The 22260-nt window shown below is 38.3% G+C and overlaps 1 protein-coding gene across 3 annotated transcripts in view; it reads right to left on the reverse strand.

The window, feature by feature from the left end:
• LOC124164149 (protein brunelleschi) overlaps positions 1-22260 on the reverse strand; it is an 81868-nt gene that overhangs the window by 50220 nt on the left and 9388 nt on the right. For all 3 annotated transcript variants that reach the window (XM_046541340.1, XM_046541341.1, XM_046541339.1), the window contains exons 2-6: positions 18586-18810; positions 6776-7012; positions 5784-6197; positions 5232-5426; positions 3427-3728 (exon numbers count right to left, since the gene is read on the reverse strand). In XM_046541340.1, coding sequence (XP_046397296.1) covers positions 3427-3728; positions 5232-5426; positions 5784-6197; positions 6776-7012; positions 18586-18706 — 1269 coding nt within the window. In that variant the 5' untranslated portion in view covers positions 18707-18810. The remainder of the gene's footprint in view (positions 1-3426; positions 3729-5231; positions 5427-5783; positions 6198-6775; positions 7013-18585; positions 18811-22260) is intronic.

A 22260-nucleotide genomic window follows, 5' to 3' on the forward strand; every position in this document is an offset into this window, starting at 1 on the left:
GTAAATATAGGAAAGGAAGTTGTATTTACAACCTCCTTGCCTTTTTGGCATACCTGTCATCAGCGCCACTATCATTAATACGGCTTCTTTGAAATACTACAATAATTCCTTCTTCATCTGTTTCTGACCACTATCGCGGGCATAGAGTTTATATTACTATTAGAGTATTTATGATCGCGGGATTTCCTGGAGATAGGTTGTTTGCGACGTTTAAATTTCATTCCATTTGCTGGTGGTAAATATTGCAGGTTTTCCACTTCACTTGTATGCATCGTAGTTACGAATATAGACGCTATGTTTATATTCGTGGTCGTTCTCGTGATGATCCACGCACTGGGTGTTCTCCTTCGCGTACATTATTACCAAGTTCTTTGATCAATTTTAAAGTCGTTTTAATCGTAATCTCTTTTTCCCTGCTCTTTTCGTGTCAGCGTCAATAAACGCGAATCAAATACGGAATGGCCCAGAAACGAGAGAGGAAAACTTCTTCGATAGAAGATAAAATTAAAATTTTGGGAAGAGTTGACTCACATGTAGGCTCACGCGTTTCCCTTGCCAAAGAGCTTGGGATTCCAGTGCCCACGTTAAACACTGTTGTTAAAACTCGCAAAAAGATAGAAACCAGTGCAGTGGAAAGACGCGAAAATATGTTAAGTACTCGAAATATGATAGACTAGAAGCAAGGTTCTTAAAGTAAAGGTTGCCTCATTCGCGACTCGGGCTCCCATTGGCTTGACGTCACGGTAGACCCAACTTCCAGCGCCATTTCAAATTCTAGCCTTTCCGCGGGCCTAACTGCTTACCGCGGCGAGTTCTTGAATTTACCCTCTATCGAACACTATAAGCCGAATTTTAAATTGAAGGCCGATTTATGAAAATAATGATGATAAGATTTAAAAAAAGATAAATTCGTGTATTCAGACGCCATAATTTCCTGATGAAGTGATGAAATGGGAAGGTGTGCGAGTTGATTCCGTGTCCACACTTCCTTCCTGTAACTCTCAAAACACTGTTTTCCTTGCTACTTCCGCAATATAATTTAAACTTAGATTAATATGGCTGGGAGGAAAATACGCAAAAACCAAATTAGTTGCTTCAAAAAATTACAGTTCTGCAACTTTTTAAATAGAAATTATGCTCGTTTTCATTCTTCGCCGGGCTTTGAAAATACAGACTGTCCCAAGGGTCGTGTGTCATTTTTGACCTGTAAATTTAGTAACTTTGCATGGAGCAATGTTCATTAAAATTAGCATATGTACTTATGAGAAAAGGTCCTAAGTTTTGTTGAGTGTAAAAAAATTTTTACAATTTTGACCTTTTGACCTCACAATGTGGGTCCAAACCAAAATTTGCCTTAATTTCAATGTTTAAAAAATCGAGATAGAAAAAAGTCTTAATTTCATTGACCAAGATGACTATTCTTAGGTTTTCGGACACGAGAAACCCGAAAATAATACTTTTATTCACGAAAATTCAACTGTTGACCCAGTAAGGTCACCGTCAAAGTCATAAAGGTGGCAAAAAGAATAGTATACCAACAAAGGTGTCGATCCATGGGTTTTATAGGGTGCCCAAGTCATTGGTAAAGTCCAAAAACCCTTATTATTCGCTAATTGACCTCCGAGGGTCACAATGGGGGTCAAAGGTCATAGAGTTAAACGTCGGGCCATCATGATAACCAGCGTGTCAAACCATAGGTTTTGAAGGGTGCCAAAGTCGGTTAAGCAGTTCATAGATCCGTAGTGTTGATTTTTAGACCTCCGAGGGTCACAATGGGGGTCAAAGGTCATAGGGTTAAACCTCGGGCAATCATGACAACCAACGTGTCAAGCGATAGGTTTTGGAGGGTGCCAAAGTCGGTTAGGCAGTTCATAGATCCGTATTGTTGATTTTTGACCTCCGAAATTCATAATGGGGTCAAAGGTCATAGGGTTAAACCTCGGGCAATCATGACAACCAACGTGTCAAACGATAGGTTTCGCTATATCCCGTACTCGCTTTAACGAGGTTCCACTGTATTTCTCTGTAAGACTTCAGAGGTGAATCTTGCCCTAGTGGAAAGCATAGCAAAGCTCGTTTAACATTATTGTTAGGTGCTAATGCTAATGGTAGTGAAAAGTTAAGGCCATTTGTTATTGGAAAATCCAAAATCCCAGATGTTTTAAAATATCAAGACATATCCCACAACTTATGCCGCTAATACTGAAGCTTGGATGACGTTACATTTCTTTCAGGAACAAATGCAGGCTCTAGATGCCAATATGGGTGGACAAAACCAAAAAATTATAGTATTTTTAGACAAATGCCCAGCCCACCCAAAAAATATGAATTTGAGGAATATAAAACTGGTGTTCTTCCCACCAAATTGTACCAGCCAATTACAGCCATTAGATTTAGAGATAATCCATGTATTCAAATCCAACTACCGCAGGATTCTAGTGAGAAAAGCAATTTATCTTATAGACAGTGGGAGGGACCCTAAGAGCTTCAATGTATCAGTTTTAGATGCACTACACTATGTAGCACAATCATGGAAAGAAGTTGATGATGGAGAAATCGCAAATTGTTTAAAAAAGCTGATGAAGAACATTTAAAAGACTGATCTTTGAAATCAGAAAATATGATCTAAAAATCTGATCAGAAAATATGATCTACCTCACTGAGAGTTCAGTACTAATAAAAGAGTTTTTTGTTATCATAATTAAAGGTTTTATACTTACTATTCATTTAGAACATGATTCATATGAAAAATAGAACATTTAACTATATTTAAAGGGGTTATTTTTCATTAAATTGTGCCTAACCTCGATTTTACACTTTCCCGCAATTTACACTTTTTTTCCTTGTCCCCGTCAAAAGTGTAAAAGAGGGGTTTTACTGTAAATTGGCGCAGACCAATGATTTTATTTTTTTGAACACACTTTCCCATGAGAAAGAAGGCTGGTTTTTTTACAAGATGGCTAACTACATGAAGTATATTCATTAAATATTACTTCTAGAAGTTTGTATTAGTCCAAAAATTATGTTTTTAACAGTAAAATCGAATACTATTCATAACTACCAACAAAAGTAGATTTCCTAAACAACCAGAAGTATTATTAATAAACAGTGATTGTTATTATAATTGATAGCTGGTAAGAATAAATTGTAATACTACTTCCATTTGAACTGAGTTGAATGCAAAAATATTAAAACAGACCAACATGCACTATTATAGAGTTGTAGAATTTAACTTATACACAACAGGCAATCTATTAAAAGTTCACCAAAAAATAAATTAAAAATGGCTTATAATTGCAATCATTCCTCAAGAAGATGCCTTACCATTTAGAGTGGAGTGAAAGGTTAAATTTAATAATTAACACATTTTCTGTTCCGTAGACACCAATACTGAACTACCAATTAACTTCAAAATTTCAAACCTACCTGAGTGCCATTCTGAGTAGATGACTGGACACCTTTCCCAATAGCAGACTCTAAGTCTGGATAGAACAATGGCCTTGTCTTAAAGTTTGGTGGAGTAGAGAAAGGTGCGGCTGGAGGAGTGGGGTTTGATGTGGAGGACGAGGATGACGGAGGAGACGGAGATGAAGGGACTGAAGAACATGTAGATGCCGTGGCACTGGAGGGTGTAGGAGATGACATGTTGGCCGGCTTCAACTTGTGTTTCAGATCAATGTTTGTAGGCCTCACTGGACGACGCTCCTCTGACTGCCCATCATTTTGTCCTAAACAAATAAGAGTCACAGAGTCAAAACACACAGGTTGATAAACTGCATTCCATTATACCTCATTACCAGGGACATGCATATAACACAAATGCGATAACGTGAATTTTAACGCAAATTCCAGGGTTTTCCCTCGAATACGCGAATTTCGTGTTAATCGCAATTTTCTCCAATTCAAGGGCGATTTTCACCAACTCAAGACGCAAATTTCAAAATTTTTTCTTCTGCTCGTGCTTCTAACACGAAATTGTTTTTCAAGGCGTATATTTCGAGATTTTGATAGATTTCTCAGCTAATTTTTAACAAAATGTGGTAGAATAACGGCAGCCGGCAAAAAGTTTCCACGTCTGAAAGTAGCCTCAAGGGAGCACTGTGTGTATTTCACGCCATAGATGGAGCACTGCCAGGGCGGATTGAAATGGGTGCCTTTGTGACCGTCAACAAGGCCGTGCCGTCAACTGCGCGATTCAACTCGTTTCAAGAAATCTATTGAGACCCATGGATATTTGAAAGCACGGCACCGTCCTGTTGACGACGGCCAGAGCAAAGCCGGCTCTTCTGAAAGCAGCAAAAAGCAGCGGTGCACCGCTGCAGCGGTAACTATGCCGTGAAATAAACACTGAAACGAATTTTTGCCAGGCCACTTTCCGAAAAGATGACTCTCTGGATTTCATAGATGTGAATTGAAGAGAGAGGCTGTGATTAATAAAACGGCAAATTCCAATGGAGACATCACTAGAGTGCGCAATATTAGGCAAATGCAATATGCACGAGACAAAACAAACCCACTGACCTTAGAATCGTAATGAGAGAGATCGAATGAATGTCAGCAGCGTTAAACAATGAAGGCTTAGGCTTTAATAGATTATGATTCCTTGTATGTGATTTTTTCGCTAATTTGCTTAAAATTTGTGAAAAAGGCAAAATTTTGTTTTTATTTACCTATTTCGCGTTATTAAATGTTATTTTGTATTATTTTGCATCATTTCGTAATATTGTGTCTTGCGAATTTCAAGACCTCTACTTATAATTGATAGGTCAACTACAAGTTATTCCTGATTCTCTCATTTCGGTAACAATTTTATACTATCTTATTCCATCAGTTGCAAAATCATAAGAAAGTGAATTCTTCCAACTAAAATAATAATATTATGGCAAACGATGAATTTGTCCTTCATTTTAAATTATCAGATTCCATAATGGAATGATTTGAAATAAAAATTTATCTCTCTCTGACAACTATATGTATGAAGTAAATGCATTATATGTCCCAAAATATGCAGAAGGTGCTCTTTTTTCCTATGCTTTAGTGGAGCAAAAAAAATGACAATAAGGTGTGCTAGCCCACCTAGGCTGCAAGGATTGCCACAAGTGAATGTTCTGAATTTTCAAACAACGTGAAGAAAAATGGGTTCCAATGGAAGGGAAGTAGTCTTTGTATTGCATTCAACCCAGATTTAGTGCAAATATGTTAAAGTATGATCAATATGTGTAAATTCATACCAATGACTTCTACACTTGATGGCACATCCTTCACTTCTGGCCGTGGAGGAGGAGGTGGCCGCTTCTTTTTGGACCGAGGAATTTTTACAGGTTGACTCCCATCTTCAATTAAATCTTGCAATGGATCAGCTGATATAATTGGGGTTGGGGAACCAGGTGAAGAAGCATCATTTTTCTTAGCATCTCCATCACCATCTAAAATAAGAAAAAAGATTGCATGAAAAATGTACTTCTCTCATTTCAAATCTCAAGGTTGCCAATAAATGTCAACCTGAAATATCTCACTTTACCATGACACTCAAGGCTATATTTTTTCAATTCTCCTAATTATTTGATTTTTTATCAATAATGTGATAACTACGTACTAGTGACTGCAATCAATAAATCCTGGTTATCTTGTAAACCCAAGGTCAAATTTATTTCATGACTTTATGTACAATTTTATTGCACATTGGATCTCTACACCAACTCTTTAAATACTGATTTTTTGGGCCTTTTCATACAGGCTTATGAAGTTTTTATTTACCACAATCTAGGAGCTCTAGTAATCACCTTGAGCTATCTTCTCTCCATCGATTCCAATACCGATGAGGGCTGAGATTGCATCATCTTCTGGCAGGGGGGAAACTCGCTCAATGGAATTGGTTCCCTCAGCACTCGGATTTGCCTCGCCATTGTCAGCAAGCTTTCCCAAGCGCTGGTATGGCGGGGGGGATGGTGTGGAGAGGTCTTCTGAGGATGCGAGTGGTGGAGATGGAGAGCACGGAACAGTCGGGGATTGAGGGAGTGAAGCCTCGGGCTGAACTGGGGGAGATGCTGCATTAGCCTGCGAGATGACTGGGGTTCCATCGGGATACAGCCCAAACACGACACAGCGTGAGTCAAAGAGGGTTGAGGCATACTTAACCTTTAGAGATTCATGCACTCGACAAAGCTCGTTCAGTTCTTGCTGGGAGTCACATTTTCCTGCAGAAAATCCAGAAAAGAGAAGCAAATCCATGCATTTAAAAATAATCAAAGATTAAATTTAAAAAATAAATTTACAAAAGATCGAGAGAGGTTTTCATGAAAAATCCAGTGCTAACAGAACATCAAAATTCAGTTCCCAGCCATCTAGATGAGGGAAAGTATGTCTATTCCGGGAGAAAATCTGCAAATTACATCAATAACCATTCCTCAATACATCAATTCCATATCAGAATATTTGTCATTTCAGAATCCGAATATTTAAGTACCCTGACTTTTCCAAGCAACTCCTTCTCTGACCTTAATTTTTAAAATCAATAGTAGTTGCAATTCACCAACATTAGGGATTAGGATTATGAGCACTCGTTAAACCAGGCTTCTACTGTATTACATAATTAAATAACCACAAATTAAAGCTGTCTTCATTGATAAAAGTCACAATTGTATCATTTCCAGAACAAATTTATGTATTTAACTTTTCCATAATGGATTTGTGCCAATATACACAAAACATTTAATTAGTAGGTGTAAAATAAAATGACAATTTGCCCGGCATCATAGAATCAATCAATACTTACCCACTGATACCAGGCCTAAAACTCTACGATGAGTCTGAAAGTCACCCCAGTCATTGTTCTCAACTGGATAGTCAGTGACATAGCGAGCTGTGATCTCTCGTGGCCATGGGGGGCCACCAGGTGCACCAGTGGCTGATGCGGCAGCAGCAGCTGAAGGATCAACCACAACACGGAGACGAGACACGCGACGGATGCGCTCCAACACCCTCTCAAAACTTTTCTGCTTCAACTGTCGCCCTGTGATGGTAAGTAAGATGCAAACATAATAAAGTACATATGCAGTTTCATACAGAATTTAAGTTCCTCTATGATACAAGTCTTTTATCAAAGGGGATTTTCATGATTTCTGACTCTATTCCAAAATTTAAGTAAACCTTATATGTAAAAAAAATTCTCTAATCACAAAAATGGCATGTGTAACAAGATGATTGTAGTGATGCTATAATTCTCATCATTTCAATGGAGACAGAATAGAGACAGACTGTCAGAAACCAACCATGAGTGAAATGATAATACACCCTAGGAGGACATTAATTGTCGGCAGGAGAGCTACTAAAATTAAAAGCCTAACTATTTAGCAAATTGTCCCTGTTGCTGCAAAAAAATTGTTTAACATCAATCTTGGAATAAATATTAATGAAATGAAATATGGTGCAAAGTGAGATCGGTGAGCGTGAAAAAGTAAGAGAGCTGCAGACATGTCAAACATATGAGATTTAGAAAAGATCTGTGAAAAAGGTAATAAAGCAAACAGCAGAAATGAAGATAGGTTTTCCCAAGGCATGAAAGAAGACTATTGGGTTTAACTAGGAAATTCACACTTAAGATTGACACCAATGGTAATATCCCCCAGTAATAGGCAAGATTGGTATTACACGTATTCCTAGAGGCTGGAACATACTAAGATCAACTGAAAGGATACGTAAAAAGGATAAGAATAGCCCTTTCCTCATGTCATTGTGATGTGTGATTTTATTAACATGATACAGTGCAACCTCGATAAAACGACACCCCACGGTGCACCAATAAACACTCGTTATAGCGAATTGTCGCTTTACCGGAGGTGGAGCAAATAATAGCCAATATGTATGCCTGTTGTGAACAGTTATACAGGAACAGAGTGGTGCGGTGACAGACAAATTTCTATCTGATAAACGTAAGCATAAATCCAGACATAAGGTGATGCTTATTTGCATCACTATATTTCCTTACTCAAACAACGACTAATTGTTTGGTGTTTTCTTGGCCATGGTGTCTGCCATCAAATGCTTTCTATTCATGCAACTCATGGACGTGCGGGTATGCTGACGACTGCTTTCTGCCGCCCGAGGAATAAAAGAAGATCAAGCAATTACAGAGATTAAGTAGTCTTGATGTAAGTTTTTCCGGCGATGAAACCCTCGCTAAGGCGAGAGCCAACACCAAAAGGGCCTCGTAAAAACGAATTTTTTAACACACTAATAATAGGGTCAATTGACAGTGCATCAGCTATATCTCGTAATAGCGGGGGTCTCGCTATAGCCCGTACTCGCTTTAACGAGGTTCCACTGTATTAAGGAAGTGGTTTACATAGGGCAAAATGAAGCATTTATTGTTGGTAAGAAGGCAAAATAAGTATGCGAAATATTGCGTATTGACTCAGTGAAAATATTGTGGCATTAGCATTCGCGAATGCTTGATCTTCTTTTGTTCCTCGGGCGGCAAAAAGCAGTCGTCAGCATACCCACACGTCCACGAGTTGCATGAATAGAAAGCATTTGGTGGAACACACCATGGCCAAAAAAACACCAAACACGTCTAAGCGAGAAAATAAAAATAAAGGAGTAATATGAGGTATATTGGCTATTATTTGCACCACCTCCGGTAAAGCGACAATTCGCTATAGCGAGTGTTTATTGGTGCACCGTGGGGTGTCGTTCTATCGAGGTTGCACTATGTACTATTACTAAAATCTTGTTATCATGGTATTTATAAAAAAGACAATGAAAAATATATGAGGAGAACTGATGTGAGCTGGATTTTTTTTTTTTTTTTTTTTTAAAAGCTTAAGTTTGCCTGCTCTTCACTGTAGTTTTGTCTCTTTCATACTTTTTCTTAGACAGAAATATTTTCTCTTTGTTTTTTTCTTAATTAATTTATCCTTTCCTTTTTACAGGAACCCACCATGATAATTTGCTTTGAGTCAACCACGTATTTTCTTCACTCTAGCAGCACCAGTTGACTAAGGTTTTTCCACTTCCATTTAAATTCTGAAAAAGCATTATATTTCTAGTCTTAAAAGTTTAGGCATTACTCTGAGGTGCTTACGTAAACTTACTTATATAAAAATACTATAGTCCACACTAATTATTTTCTGACCTTGACCCCCTCGTAGTAATCAGTCACAAAAATAACATGTGCTATGATCACTTGTGCACTGGAACATGAATGATGTGCTGGCTAAAGGCAACTGTAGATTCTAGTATCGCCAAACATCTAATAGAGAACAACTATCCCAGTGATTTCACGTCTGAGGACTACCACACACTGAGACAAAAGAAAGTAGGGATGAGTCGATTCCATTTTTTTTCGATTCCTTCAAATCGATTCCCGATTCTCGATTCCATCGATTCTTACTCCTTCTAACTGGTGGGATTTTGATTTATCTGTAGCATTGCTGTCATTAAAATTTAAGAATTGAATGGAATAAAATAACTAGGGATGGACGGATCCAGGATTTTTGGAGCCAGATCTTTTGAATCAGATATTTTCGAATCCAAATGCATTTTCAAATTCCTACCATTAAACAAAGTCATTATTCAAGTTTATTGTGGGTACATACAATCAATGGAATGCTTTTTAGATTTTCATACACATTTTAATATTTTTATAAATTAAAAATTATTTTATGGGCTTTCAAGTTGTTTTTTTAAAAACATCTTTACATACTCAGGGCCTAAACTGTTACGGTTGGGTTTGGAAATGAAAATAGGAAAATTCTTAGGATGAACCACTGACCAGTGGCGTAGCGTGAGGACCCCCCAAAATATAAAAACACAATTACTTTCCTTCATAAAAGGAAACAAAATATTTAAAAATCATGAATTTACAAATGAAAAAAAATGAATCTTTGAAAAATGAAGTATTTTCTATTATGGAGGGCATTAAAATTAGTTTGAAACCCTCTCCTTTGTACCCTGTTGTTTAAAAATTTTCCCCCCTGGTTTTGGATCCCCCCTTAACAAAATTCCTGGCTACCCCCCTGCCATCGACTGAATTCAAATTTTCCTCACGCACGTTTTCCACGAATTTTACTTTCTCATCGCATACGGACTTGTGTTTCATCCGAAAATGCTTCAGTATTGTGAGGTGGATTTAGCACATCCTCGCGATAATTTACGCCACAGTGCGTAATTAAAAAAAAACCGGGCACTAATAGTAAATAATGGGTTTTAAACTAATTTTACCACTTTTTATAATCGAAGAACTTAATTTGTTTAAGAAAATTTTTGTAAATTCCTGATTTTTCAACATTTTGTTTTCTTTTGCAAAGGACAATAACTGTGTTTTTATATTTCGGGGGGTGGGGTCCGGACCCTCCCCATGGCTACGCCACTGGGAAGGAGCGCGTAAAGGAGAGGTGGAGAGAAAGGAGCACGCTCCCTCCGTATTTCAAACAACAAGGCTACAAATGAGGGAGTCGGACGAAGAAGTTAGATCTTGCTTCAGTGACGTCGTTGCCTTCAAAGCGATGCGCGCTACGTGGTATATGAAGTTGGCGTTTCCAATCCGTCTCTAATTGTTTGAGGCTGCGCTTGTTTCATTGAAAATTATGCTGTTTGGACAATGTTGCATATCAGTAAAGTGTAATTATAGAATTTTAGATAGAAAACTGAGTGGCAATCAATTAGAGCTGAAAAATAAACAGAAATATCGTCAGGAATGCGTCTCATTCTTTTTTAAATCTCGTGCATATCATCTAATTGTCGAAGCTATCAAGATATCTTCGGGCCCAGAAAGTCACTCTCCTAGCATTTGTCGTCTAGAAACGGAGAATTGAAGCAGGAAGGCCAAAAAAGGTCAGTTGGTGCGACGAGTTAGGGATGAAACACGCTTCAATTGTTTTCATGTGATTTAATATTCTCCTTAGAAGACAATGATTTTTGGTCCGTGTGATTTCGGATACGAAAAAAAACAACAGAGACACGGGCTGATGGACGGCCGAGGGTGGTTTTCTGAAATCTGCGACGTAGTTACTTTTGACGTGGTTATTATCCTACGGCGCTGAGATTCCTCCGATGATTGTTCAATCTCTTGGGAAGAGTCACACTATGTGCCAGTCGTATTTTGCCTTTACTTTCTGGCTTGAAAATCATGGCCACGGCTGAAATTCTACTCGCAACCTCTGCGAGAGCTTTCAAACAAAACGGTTCATGAGTAGGACAAGAATCGCATGCGACGACGCATTCGAAGAGAGAATCGGAACTCTTTCCACCCTGATAGGGCGTTGCATTCACTGAAGCTATTATTTAAAATTTCGGATCCAGATCCGATGTCTTCCGCGACTTTGGATCCGATGTATCCGATGAAGGGCAATATCCACGGATATTTGGATCCGAGGTATCCGATCCGACCATCCCTAAAAATAACAATAGCCGCGGTGGCTACATTCTCGTTTGGCCGCGGTGGCAACATTCTCGTTTGGCCGCGGTGGCTAAACAAATAATGTAGCGTTCATTGCGTCCATACATACTAGAGCAGCCTGGCGGGCGAACGCAACCTATCGAGTCCGCCCGGAGGCCGCGGCGGCTTATGCCAAGCAAGTATCAACTTCCTCAAGGGTTGCATTGATAAAACTGGGCTATACAAACGCGAATGTGTCTAATTTTTTTATTATTGACGCAGACGCATGTTAGTCTAAAAAAGTTACGTATATAAAAAAACCTAAAACGCTATCAGCGCATTTATAAGAAATTTTTTTCACAGGAAAACTCGCTCTCTGCACGTTTTTATTATCATCAGACTTCAAATATCATTCGAAAATAAAAAAATATATTTCGATCTATTATACTTTAAAATTGGTGGTTCAGATGAATTCTTCGAATGTGATTCATAATCGCACTAATTTGATTTGCCCTGACCTGCGGTTAATAAAAGAACGGAAAACGCATGCATTGCTTCCCGATCTCGAGGTTTCCAATTTTTTTTCTCTGAGAGTTGCTCATGAACACGCGCCATTTCAGGGTTCGCCGGTTTGTCGCTCTTGCCGACATTTTCATGTTTCCGAGGCCGCTTAGGTATGTTCGTCGCAGCACCCGCGAGCCGGGCGTATCCTCCGCGCGGGCAAGGCTGACACCGTGGCCGCTTAGGTGTGTAGCGGCCTTTATGCCCCTAACGTATAGTCTATGCTCAAAACATTTATCTTCCTGGAATCGATGGAATCGGAATCGACTTTAGGCGATCTATTCTCGATTCTGATTCCGTGCCCGAGAATCGGTGGAATCGAGAATCGACTCATCCCTAAAAGAAAGTTCCTCCTTCCTGCTTAGAAGTACTGGAGATTATTAAGGTGACAAAATCAAATAAAACATACTAGTTCAACAGTCATGTCTTACCATTTCACTCACCTTACTTCTTCTAACTTTCTTTCCCCTCCCTCTATGAACCTCAAATTTCACTTGTTCTCTTGTTTACTACAATGCATACTTTCAACCGCAGCACCTACTCCTCTGCTACTTTGTAATCTTATGACATGAACCTAACATCTGGTCCTTCTACCAACCGATACGAAACTCCCCAGACCCGCCTAAAAATTCATGAGAGCCCTGAGCACAGTTTTACTGCCCACTCACTGAGCTCTGTCCGTTTGAACTCCCCATTCCACTTCCATTTTTAATTTTTTACAGGAAACTACTTTCATGCTTAACAGGCTTCAAAAATATACCGTGTTTGGTCTCATTTTCTATTGAATTTTGCACATAATATGAAAATTTCAGTCCAATCAACACAACTTATCATTTGCCAAAATTCATTTTAAGGCACCTCTGGACCCAATAGATGACTCATATTGCAGTTGGCCTTGTGAAACAGGGAGCTTTGAAGAAGGCAGGCTGAAAAAGCTCGGTTGGCAAGAAAGGGGGGAGTTGAACATATTTCTATTGCTCCCTCGTAACTTGATATTTTATTTCAAAGCTAATGATTTATGGTCTTCATAATATTAACCCTGCACGAGCCATGATCTGGGGTGTCAGAGGCTTGCTGGGTTGTCATGGAGACGAGGGAAGCTTTAGAGGTGTGGACTGAGGACTGACAGGAGTGGTATAACAATTTTGGGAAATGTGCAATGTAGTTACTATCTATGGCGATGAGTTTTTCCCGAAGGCAGCTCCATCTCTTGGCAAAAATTGACACTACGTATGTGCCTATCATGTTTGGCCTATGATTTCAACTTTTTACCTTTTACTGGAGCCATACGGATTAAAAACAAGTGAACAATAGCAAAAAATAGGAATGCTGATAGAAAAATAAAGAAGTTGTCAAGAAAAAGAATAAAAATAGAAGAGATATTGAAAGTGAACAATTGCTTTGACAATGGAGAGCATCAAAGCGATATCGCACGTAAGTTAAAGCTCACGACATCAACAGTCTGCACTAATATTCTGAACAAAGACGATCTTAAAACGTCAGTGACATCAGCCAAAACAACTTCAGCCAAGCAGTCAACACGTAAGCAAAATTCATTGCTGGAAAAAAACAGAAAGACTTAAGATTACCCAGATTTATAATAAACAGTCAAATGATGTTCCTCAATCACAGGCAGCTATTTATGCAAAAGAGTGTCTTCAGTTGAATCTATAAGAGGAGATGAGGGTGATGATTGCTCCAAGACATTTAGAGAAGGCTCCGGTTGGTTACATAATTTAAAACGGCAAGCTGGTGTTTTAGTGCAGCGATATCAGGTGAATCTGCAAGTGCTGATAGCACAGTGGCTGCAACATTTTCCGATGAATTCCAAGCTGTGATTGAGAGTGGCTCCTTTCCCCTCAACTATTTACTGACGTTGACGAGACAGGATTGTGTTGAAAGAGAATGTGATCTCGTCCATTCATTTTCTGGGAAGAAAACCCTTGGTCAGGTTTCAAGGCATTTAAAGAACTTTTCACATTGCTCCTTGGTGCTAATGCCACAGGGGTCTCCAAATTAAAGCCAGTTATGATTTATCATTCACTAACTCCTCGAGCAATGAAGTATCATTCAAAGTAGCATTTGCCTGTCATTTGGATGAGCAACAAAAGGGCGTAGGTGACACAAGAATTGTTTTTAGACTGGTTTGAAAATTTGTCAACTGCCGGCAATGCATTACGAGTCCCTGAGATAGCATGAATTTTTTCCTAGATGTTAGCCCACCCATACGAAAGGAGGAAATTTCAAAAGCAAGTGAAAATATTTTAAATGAGAAAATACATCTTTGAATGCGTGCCTATTATCTTTAAAGATATTTTAAACTATGCATGTTTATATAAATATGGTTTTCTAAGGCTATTATTAGGAATATATGTGGTCTATAGGAAATTTGAAACTCAACAACTATGCTACCAGGAAAACATCCCTGTTTCCCCCATGTTAAAATGCTCTCGTAATACTCAAATTCGATTAGCGCAAAGACCTCATGGAATGCATCCCTTGCTTGCTTGCATCCCATGGGTGTTTATAAATAATTCACATAAATAAGAAAAACTTAGGATTAGACTAATAGTAATACAAGCAAATGAAAAGTCAAAAATTTATTCAATTTCCATCTTTGAATAATAGCTTAAAGACGAAAAATGCTTGATCCTTTGTAGGCATGCAGACCTCCTATATTATTATGATGTGCAAGAATTATGTAGCACACTCACCCATTCATTTCATGTACGTATCATATTGGGCTGCCTATTTCTCACGTGCATAAAGAGCATGCACAGTATGCCATCGGTTTAAAAAGGGATAGACTAAATACAGTGCAACCTCGATAAAACGACACCCCACGGTGCACCAATAAACACTCGTTATAGCGAATTGTCGCTTTACCGGAGGTGGAGCAAATAATAGCCAATATGTATACCTGTTGCGAAAAGTTATACAGGAACAGAGTGGTGCGGTGACAGATAAGTTTCTATCTGACAAACGTAAGCATAAATCCAAACGTAAGGTGATGTTTATTTGCATCACTAAATTTCCTTACTCAAACAACGACTAATTGTTTGGTGTTTTCTTGGCCATGGTGTCTGCCATCAAATGCTTTCTAATCATGCAACTCATGGCCGTGCGGGTATGCTGACGACTGCTTTCTGCCGCCCGAGGAACAAAAGAAGATCAAGCATTCGCGAAAACTAATGCCACAATATTTTCACCAAAATTAACTACTTATTTATCAAACGACAGTTTACCACATAAATTTGAGACTGAGCACTCCATTAACTTCATTTCTAACAGACACTAGCAATTACAGAGATTAAGTAGTCTTGATGTAAGTTTTTCCGGCGATGAAACCCTCGCTAAGGCGAGAGGCAACACCAAAAGGGCCTCGTAAAAACGAATTTTTTAACACGCTTATTATAGGGTCAATTGACGGTGCATCGGCAATCTCTCGTAATAGCGGGGGTCTCGCTATAGCCCGTACTCGCTTTAACGAGGTTCCACTGTATGTGGTTCTGCTAATAAAATGCACTGATTGTTGCACACTTTTTAACACTTAGCGTGCCGATCACGTCAATTGACGGAATGATGAGACAACTCCAAAACTGCTTTTCACGTCAATTGACGGAATGCTCATTTCAACACCATTTAAATTAGTTATTCTGTCACTAGACGTGATCCGTGTGTCTCTGTTCATTCCTTGGTGTAGTTAGTTCCATTTGAAGCCGATAGATGGCATAATCATGCAGAAATATTATGCTTTCTAGCCACCTGCTCGTCTGTTGTCATTTCGACATTCACAGCATGCAAATGGATTCACGCCAGTTGAAGGACTGTGATATTCAAGCCTTATTAGAAGGTGATAATAGTGATGAAGATATTATTTGTGACAATTCTGATGATGATCCTGACTATGTTCTGCAGGAATTCCAAAATAATGAAGGTTAGTAGAGCAATTTGCCTTCATAAATTCCTAACCTATATACGTGAAACATATTAGTTTGGTCAGTTGGATTTGTTTACATTTTTTTATGTTTGTGTCCATACGTTTTTTGTCACTATTTTCCTCATTTACCGATACATTTACTCATTTTTGGTTCAGATTCGGAATCAGAAAATGAGGACATGGACCAAACAGTAATCACCAACAACATACCGGCAAATCTTGTTGGTGCTTCTAAAAGCAGAAACAGACTCCAGCAACCTGATCCTAGAGCACTATGGAATGAGGTGGATGCTATACCGACTTTGGATGTTTTCAATGATATAAGTGGAGTGACAGATGATTTCCAACTAGATGTAAATAGTTCTGTGCTGGACTTTTTTTCGTATTTTGTTGACAATGAACTTATTGATATGTTCAAACAACAGACTAATTTATATGCACGTCAAAAGTTGAGAAAAATGAGAAGTTCTGAGTCTTTGACAGTCAAATCTAGAATGAATGAGTGGAAAACTGTTACTCTAGTAGAGATAAAAAAATTTTTAGCTATAATATTCCACCAAAGTATCAGCCAGAGACCTCAACTAATCGATCACTGGAGTAAAGACCCTACTGTTGCATGTAACTATTGCCCAAATGTCATGAGCAGGAACCGATTCCTACTCATTCTTTCCAACTTTCACTTGAATGATAATTATTTGTTCAAGAAGAGAGGGGAACCAGGTCATGATCCTCTCCATAAAGTTCGACCTCTGATTGATAATATTCAGCGTCGTTTTCAGCAGGCCTATCTGCCTGGAGAAAAAATAACTATAGATGAGGGTATGTGCGCATTTAGAGGTAGGCTGCAATTCAAGCAATACATGCCTCAAAAGCCCAATAAATATGGGATAAAATTGTATATGCTTTCGGAAGCCGACTCTGGTTACGTCTGGAATTTTAGTGTATTTTGTGGCCAGAGCAATGTTGTAATCAATATTGTTACTAATTTATTAGGCAGCTTATCTGGAGCTGGCCGTACCTTGTACACTGACATATTCTATACAAGTCCTGAACTAGCAAGAGAACTTGAAAAAATTGGCACAGCTCTTGTAGGTACAGTAATGAAGAATAGGAGGGGTTTACCAAGAGAATGGAAAAATCTAATTCTTCAAAAAGGGGAACAAATTTTTCGTAGGTCTGAAAATCTTCTAGCCATATGCTGGAAAGACAAACGCCCAGTGTACATGCTGAGTACAAGGCACACTGCTCAAATGATAACATATCAAACAAAAAGGGGCACTGAAAAAACAAAGCCTGCTTGTGTTCTAGATTATAACCAAAATAAGGCTGGTGTTGACCTAACAGACCAGTTGATGTCATATGGGGTATTTGACCACAAAACTGTGAAGTGGTGGAAGAAACTCACTTTTCATTGTCTTCTCATGAGTGTAGTGAATGCATGTATTCTGCATAATAAGGTAAAGGGAAAGAAGATGTCAGTAACTCAGTTCATGAAACTTCTTTGTACTGAGCTGCCAATTTGTGAGGGGGATTCTCCACGACAGGGTTCTAGTGGAGGCCAACTCGGTAGGCTTTCTACTGGGAATCACTTCCTAGAAAATATTCCAATCCCTCCAGGAAAGACAATAATACAGAAAATGTGCAAAGTTTGCTCTGCTAGAGGTAAAAAAGAAAGTGGAAAAGCGAAAAGAAATGACACTTCTTACTGGTGTTCAGAGTGCAAACTAGCTCTGTGTGTGGAGCCATGATTCAAAATTTTTCACTCTAAAAAATTTTTTTCTGCTCCACTTTGAGTAGTTTCAAATGTACTTTTTGGGAAAATGATATTTTAATTGTGTTTTTTATTGTTGTATAAAGCTTTTTTTCAATGCTGAACCTTAAAAATAAATCATATGAGCATACTAGTATTTGGTCAAATTTTTGGAAAACTCAAAAACAGTTCTTTTTCCAACAACAACATAAAAAATATATTGAAAAGTAAAAGCTAAAAAATGCAATATTATTGAAAGAAGAAATCAAGAGCTTTCAAATGAGGTAAGTAACATTATCATGAGTTGAGTGCTTACTTTGTAATAGATTTTTGAAAAATAGCAAAAACGGCCGGCACACAGGGAATGACCTGCAGTTTTTGGGCCGGCATGCTAAGTGTTAAAAATTTCAAATTTTGCCAATTTTGTCTCCCCTGTTGCACTTGTCATCGGTTTGCTGAACTGAAGGTGTTGCAATGTATCTAGTCTCACTACATTAATAGCGGTTTTTTTTAATTGCAAAAAATGTTAAAAGAAACAACACATTATGGCGACTGCCTCTTGCATTTTTTTTTGTTTGAACTAAAAAGAAGTTGAGTTTCATAACTGAAACCATTTCACTGTTCTGAATTCACAAAAAAAAGGTAAATCAATATAACCTCTAGTACAATAAGTCATCAATTACGAAAATCAATGCCTTGTTTTATAACAAAATACAACTTTTCACATAGCAACTTTTGTGTATGCTGATGCTATTCACATTAATTCCTCGTCCAGTAATAATGCCAATTTAACATACTTTGCTTTGTGATCGGTCCTTCGGAGCAGATCAACTAGCACAAGTCTCCTGTACCAGACATTACATTCTACATCCCATTACACACAAGAATTGAAATCCAACACAGCAAAAGAATTAATAACACCACATTATTTTTCTCACAACAGAAAGGAGAACATACCTATGTGGCGTACAAGAACAAGAAGAGCTGAATGATCATGGGCAGTCTGTCTGTAGTCCGGATGAGACATCCTTGTGTCGGGGGCTGGCGCCGAAAGAATTGCACTCACTGCTGATCTCATCGGACTAGAGCCACCTTAGCTAGCAATTCCTCCCAATGTACAGCTAGATACTTCTCCTCCCAGGAAAAACGATATTCTTTTGAAGCTGTACCTTCACTCAGAACCTAAGTTTCAAAGAAATAAAGACATGGAATGTGAACTCCACACACAGAAGATTTATCAACAGCGGATTTAATTACTACATGACAATATGATTAAATGGAAATTTATTCAAACACAAAACATTATCTGTCATAAATTAGAAGTAGAAGTGTATTTAGTACAGTTATCACACCAGGACCACAACATTGCTAAATTTAAAGAGTCCCCAGTGCTTTGAAAATTATTAATTCAGGAGAATTTTCTGATTTTTCAAATAATTGAAGGTTATACAGGATGACTAAACTTGCCTAACACAAATCACCTCACTAATGCCTAGTTCCTGAGATTAAAATTCTCAAATTTATTGAAATGCCAGGTTCATGAAAAAGAGTGAGTGACCTCTGATGCCACTGATAGTTGTCCTGGTTGATTACGAAGTTGGGAAAATACACTAGGAAAGCCTCCAACTTGGGCATAACTGCTTTACTTTGTCTTTCCATTTAATGAGATAATACCCACTTAATTACTTTTGATAGTTGATTGCTTGAATAGGTATTAATAGATATGATTCCATACTCTCTAGGCCAATGTGGTAGTATACTCAGGATACAACAGATCATTATCCGCTGCCAGTAACCACAAGGTATTGTAGGTATCATTTGCATCTCATTGCTATGTCCCCAAGTAAGTACTCAAGAAAGGTATTCCCATTTACATTTTAGCACGTACATAGTATCTGTGTCGACATGATATGTCTCGCTCTCGTGTATTTTAAACTCCTGGAGAGGAATATGGTTCCAAGAGTCAAATATATCATTGGTATCACTTTGACTGTACTGCAGTATTGCTGGGTCTCTGTGTTAGCCATGGTTGATGCAACTTCACTGCTATTTTAATTGCAATTTTTCCATGGGTATGTTTCAGTGAATATCTTTCTCTGAGCGAAGGTTGTTGTTCCATGATATTTTAAGTGCTCCAGTATGTGAACATTTACCAATTTAGAAACCATTAGCACCACTATTTAGTGATTACAGGGCATTGCTCGTGATTTTTTCAGACAAATTTAAAAGAATTATTTTTCACAGAAGGATACTAACTCCAGAATTCTGTACACTATTGATCATTCTGTAAGCAGGACAAAAGCTAGAATAATAGACATGATGTCACGCCAAAATGGCACATGAAAAGTTGCATTTGAAACCATTGTGTGTTTTTGCTTCACCTCAGTTCAGTAATATAGGTGGCAGATTTTAAAGGGCAGGATATTGATGAAAGAACATTGATTAGCTATGGGATGAGCAAGTTAAAGATACAGTAGAAAAATCTTGCAAGTTCTCCTTTGTGAACCACACCCTTTTTAAAGCAATAAATGCTGAGAAGAATCTCTAATGAACCCATTACAGTAAAATCATAACCACCATCTAGGTCCAAAGGGCGTAACTAAAGTACCCATGGAATGGAGATTGTGATACGAGAAGGGATGTTCTTGGAGGAAGCTGATGGGTTTCCCCTTTTCAAGACAACAGGTTTATTATGAGCAATGGAGTACAGAGGTAACTCGAGAGCTCACAAAATCTTTTGAAGCCATCAATGTCTATGGGCTGAATTCCAGAATCTTACTTATCTTGAATCCTCAACACACCTACGTTGTTCAGACCTCAGACTCAAGTTGAGTTTGAATTCCAGCTCAATTTTAGAAACCAACTTTGACTTAACTCACTTAACCCATCAATGCCCATGCAGCACCGCAGTGCAGTGCCAAGCCTAAAATCTTGCAATGTTAATATGTAATATGTAGGTATTAGTATACATTTCGGTTCAAGTACCTGGTAGAAGGTTTCTTCTCTTAATCATTCAGTTTGAATTGATTGTGTTTTTGATCACATCAAATTGTCCTGTCTGTTTCACAGCGACAGGTTTTTTTCCCAAACCCATGAGTTATGGGTACTTGATCAATGGAAGTGCTTTTGTTGTCTATAATAATTAGTTTAAAAATTATTTCATAATTTTTCCATGAAATGTAAAGTACTAACTAATATTTAACAAAGAATTTGCAGTATCAGGCTATTCAAAGTTGAGATATGTGAAGGTAAGCTGGGCATTACCCATATCAATTCAGCCTGTGGTCCTATTTCGCTTAACCTTGCGATTTTTTGCTCAATATTTCATCATGAAACAACTTTCTTAACAGAAATATGCAGGGTTCCCACTCTAGCTAAATTATAAAATTCACGGTTTTTTCCAGGTTTTCACGGTCTAAATGTCGTTAAATTCACAGTCTGTTGATAACAGGGGCAGAGCTAGGAATTAAGGCTGGGGGGGTTAAGGTGCAAATAATACCGGTGTGTGTGGGGGTATGGAATACCCACCAGGATAAGCGGTAGGTGCGAGATTAGTAAATTGTGGAATTTTAATATAAATGGTTAAAAATTGTGAGTTTTACGGCTTTCCGAGGGATATTTTATTAATCTTTACACCATTCTATTAGTAATATCAATCCAATTAAGTAAAATGGATTAAACCTAAAAATTTGGGATTATTTAGTGGATTTATAATGCTGTGGTTAGTTAGTCGTGCCAATATTTATGTGCTGTTCTGTAATTGCCATTTAAGTACCTAATATTTCTTTCATAGAGATAAAAAAGCTTTCTTGGGAATTATGGGAGTATGGTGGCATACTACGGATCCCATGGATGCAGGCAATTCATATGAGGCAAGCCGATTAGGTTGAGCTACAAGGTGTGGTTCTTGAAAGGTGCAGCTGGATACCTAATCGCCTTCGAGGCCTACCAGGGAAAAAAGCATTATGGAAATTTGACAAGGGGTGTGGAAAATTAACAGCTCCGATGTTAATAATGTTGGGCAATCTCAGAGAGAGTGTATGGCACCTGCAGTACAATATTTTTTCGACAGCCTTTTCACAGGCTGGCAGTATCTTTCTAGTTCATGTAAAATCATGCCACTATCTGGTTACCACAAGGAGAAGAAAAGAGGCTTGATATTTTATGTTCAAGGACTGATTCTCCTGATGGATCAGAAGGTGACGGTATATAATATATACCACTGGTACACTTGGAACAATCGATTGCCGAAAGAAATCTCACCCCAAACACAATTTTTCAATAGGAGCCACGGGGAATTTACGAGCTGTGATAAGGAACCACCTATAATCCTAGTTCAATGGATTGACCATGGGGTTGCAATGGGTGCATCAACACACTATGGTGTGCATCCTGTGACTAGCGTAGCAAAGTACTTGAGTGGTGCAAAACGACGAGATGTGACGAGACCAACACAATTTGAGGTAAACAATGAGAAAATGAGTGGTACTGACATCATAGATGAAGGGATAAATGGCTACAGAGTGGGTTTGGGCCATGAGAAAGGATAGTGACCAATTTTTATGTGGCTTTTGGGAGTCTGTGAACACAACACTTGGATTTGGAGGAGTCGACATATCGCAACTACAGGTA

This window comes from Ischnura elegans, chromosome 8 (genome assembly GCF_921293095.1).
Source record: "Ischnura elegans chromosome 8, ioIscEleg1.1, whole genome shotgun sequence".
In the NCBI taxonomy this organism is placed as follows: domain Eukaryota; kingdom Metazoa; phylum Arthropoda; class Insecta; order Odonata; family Coenagrionidae; genus Ischnura; species Ischnura elegans.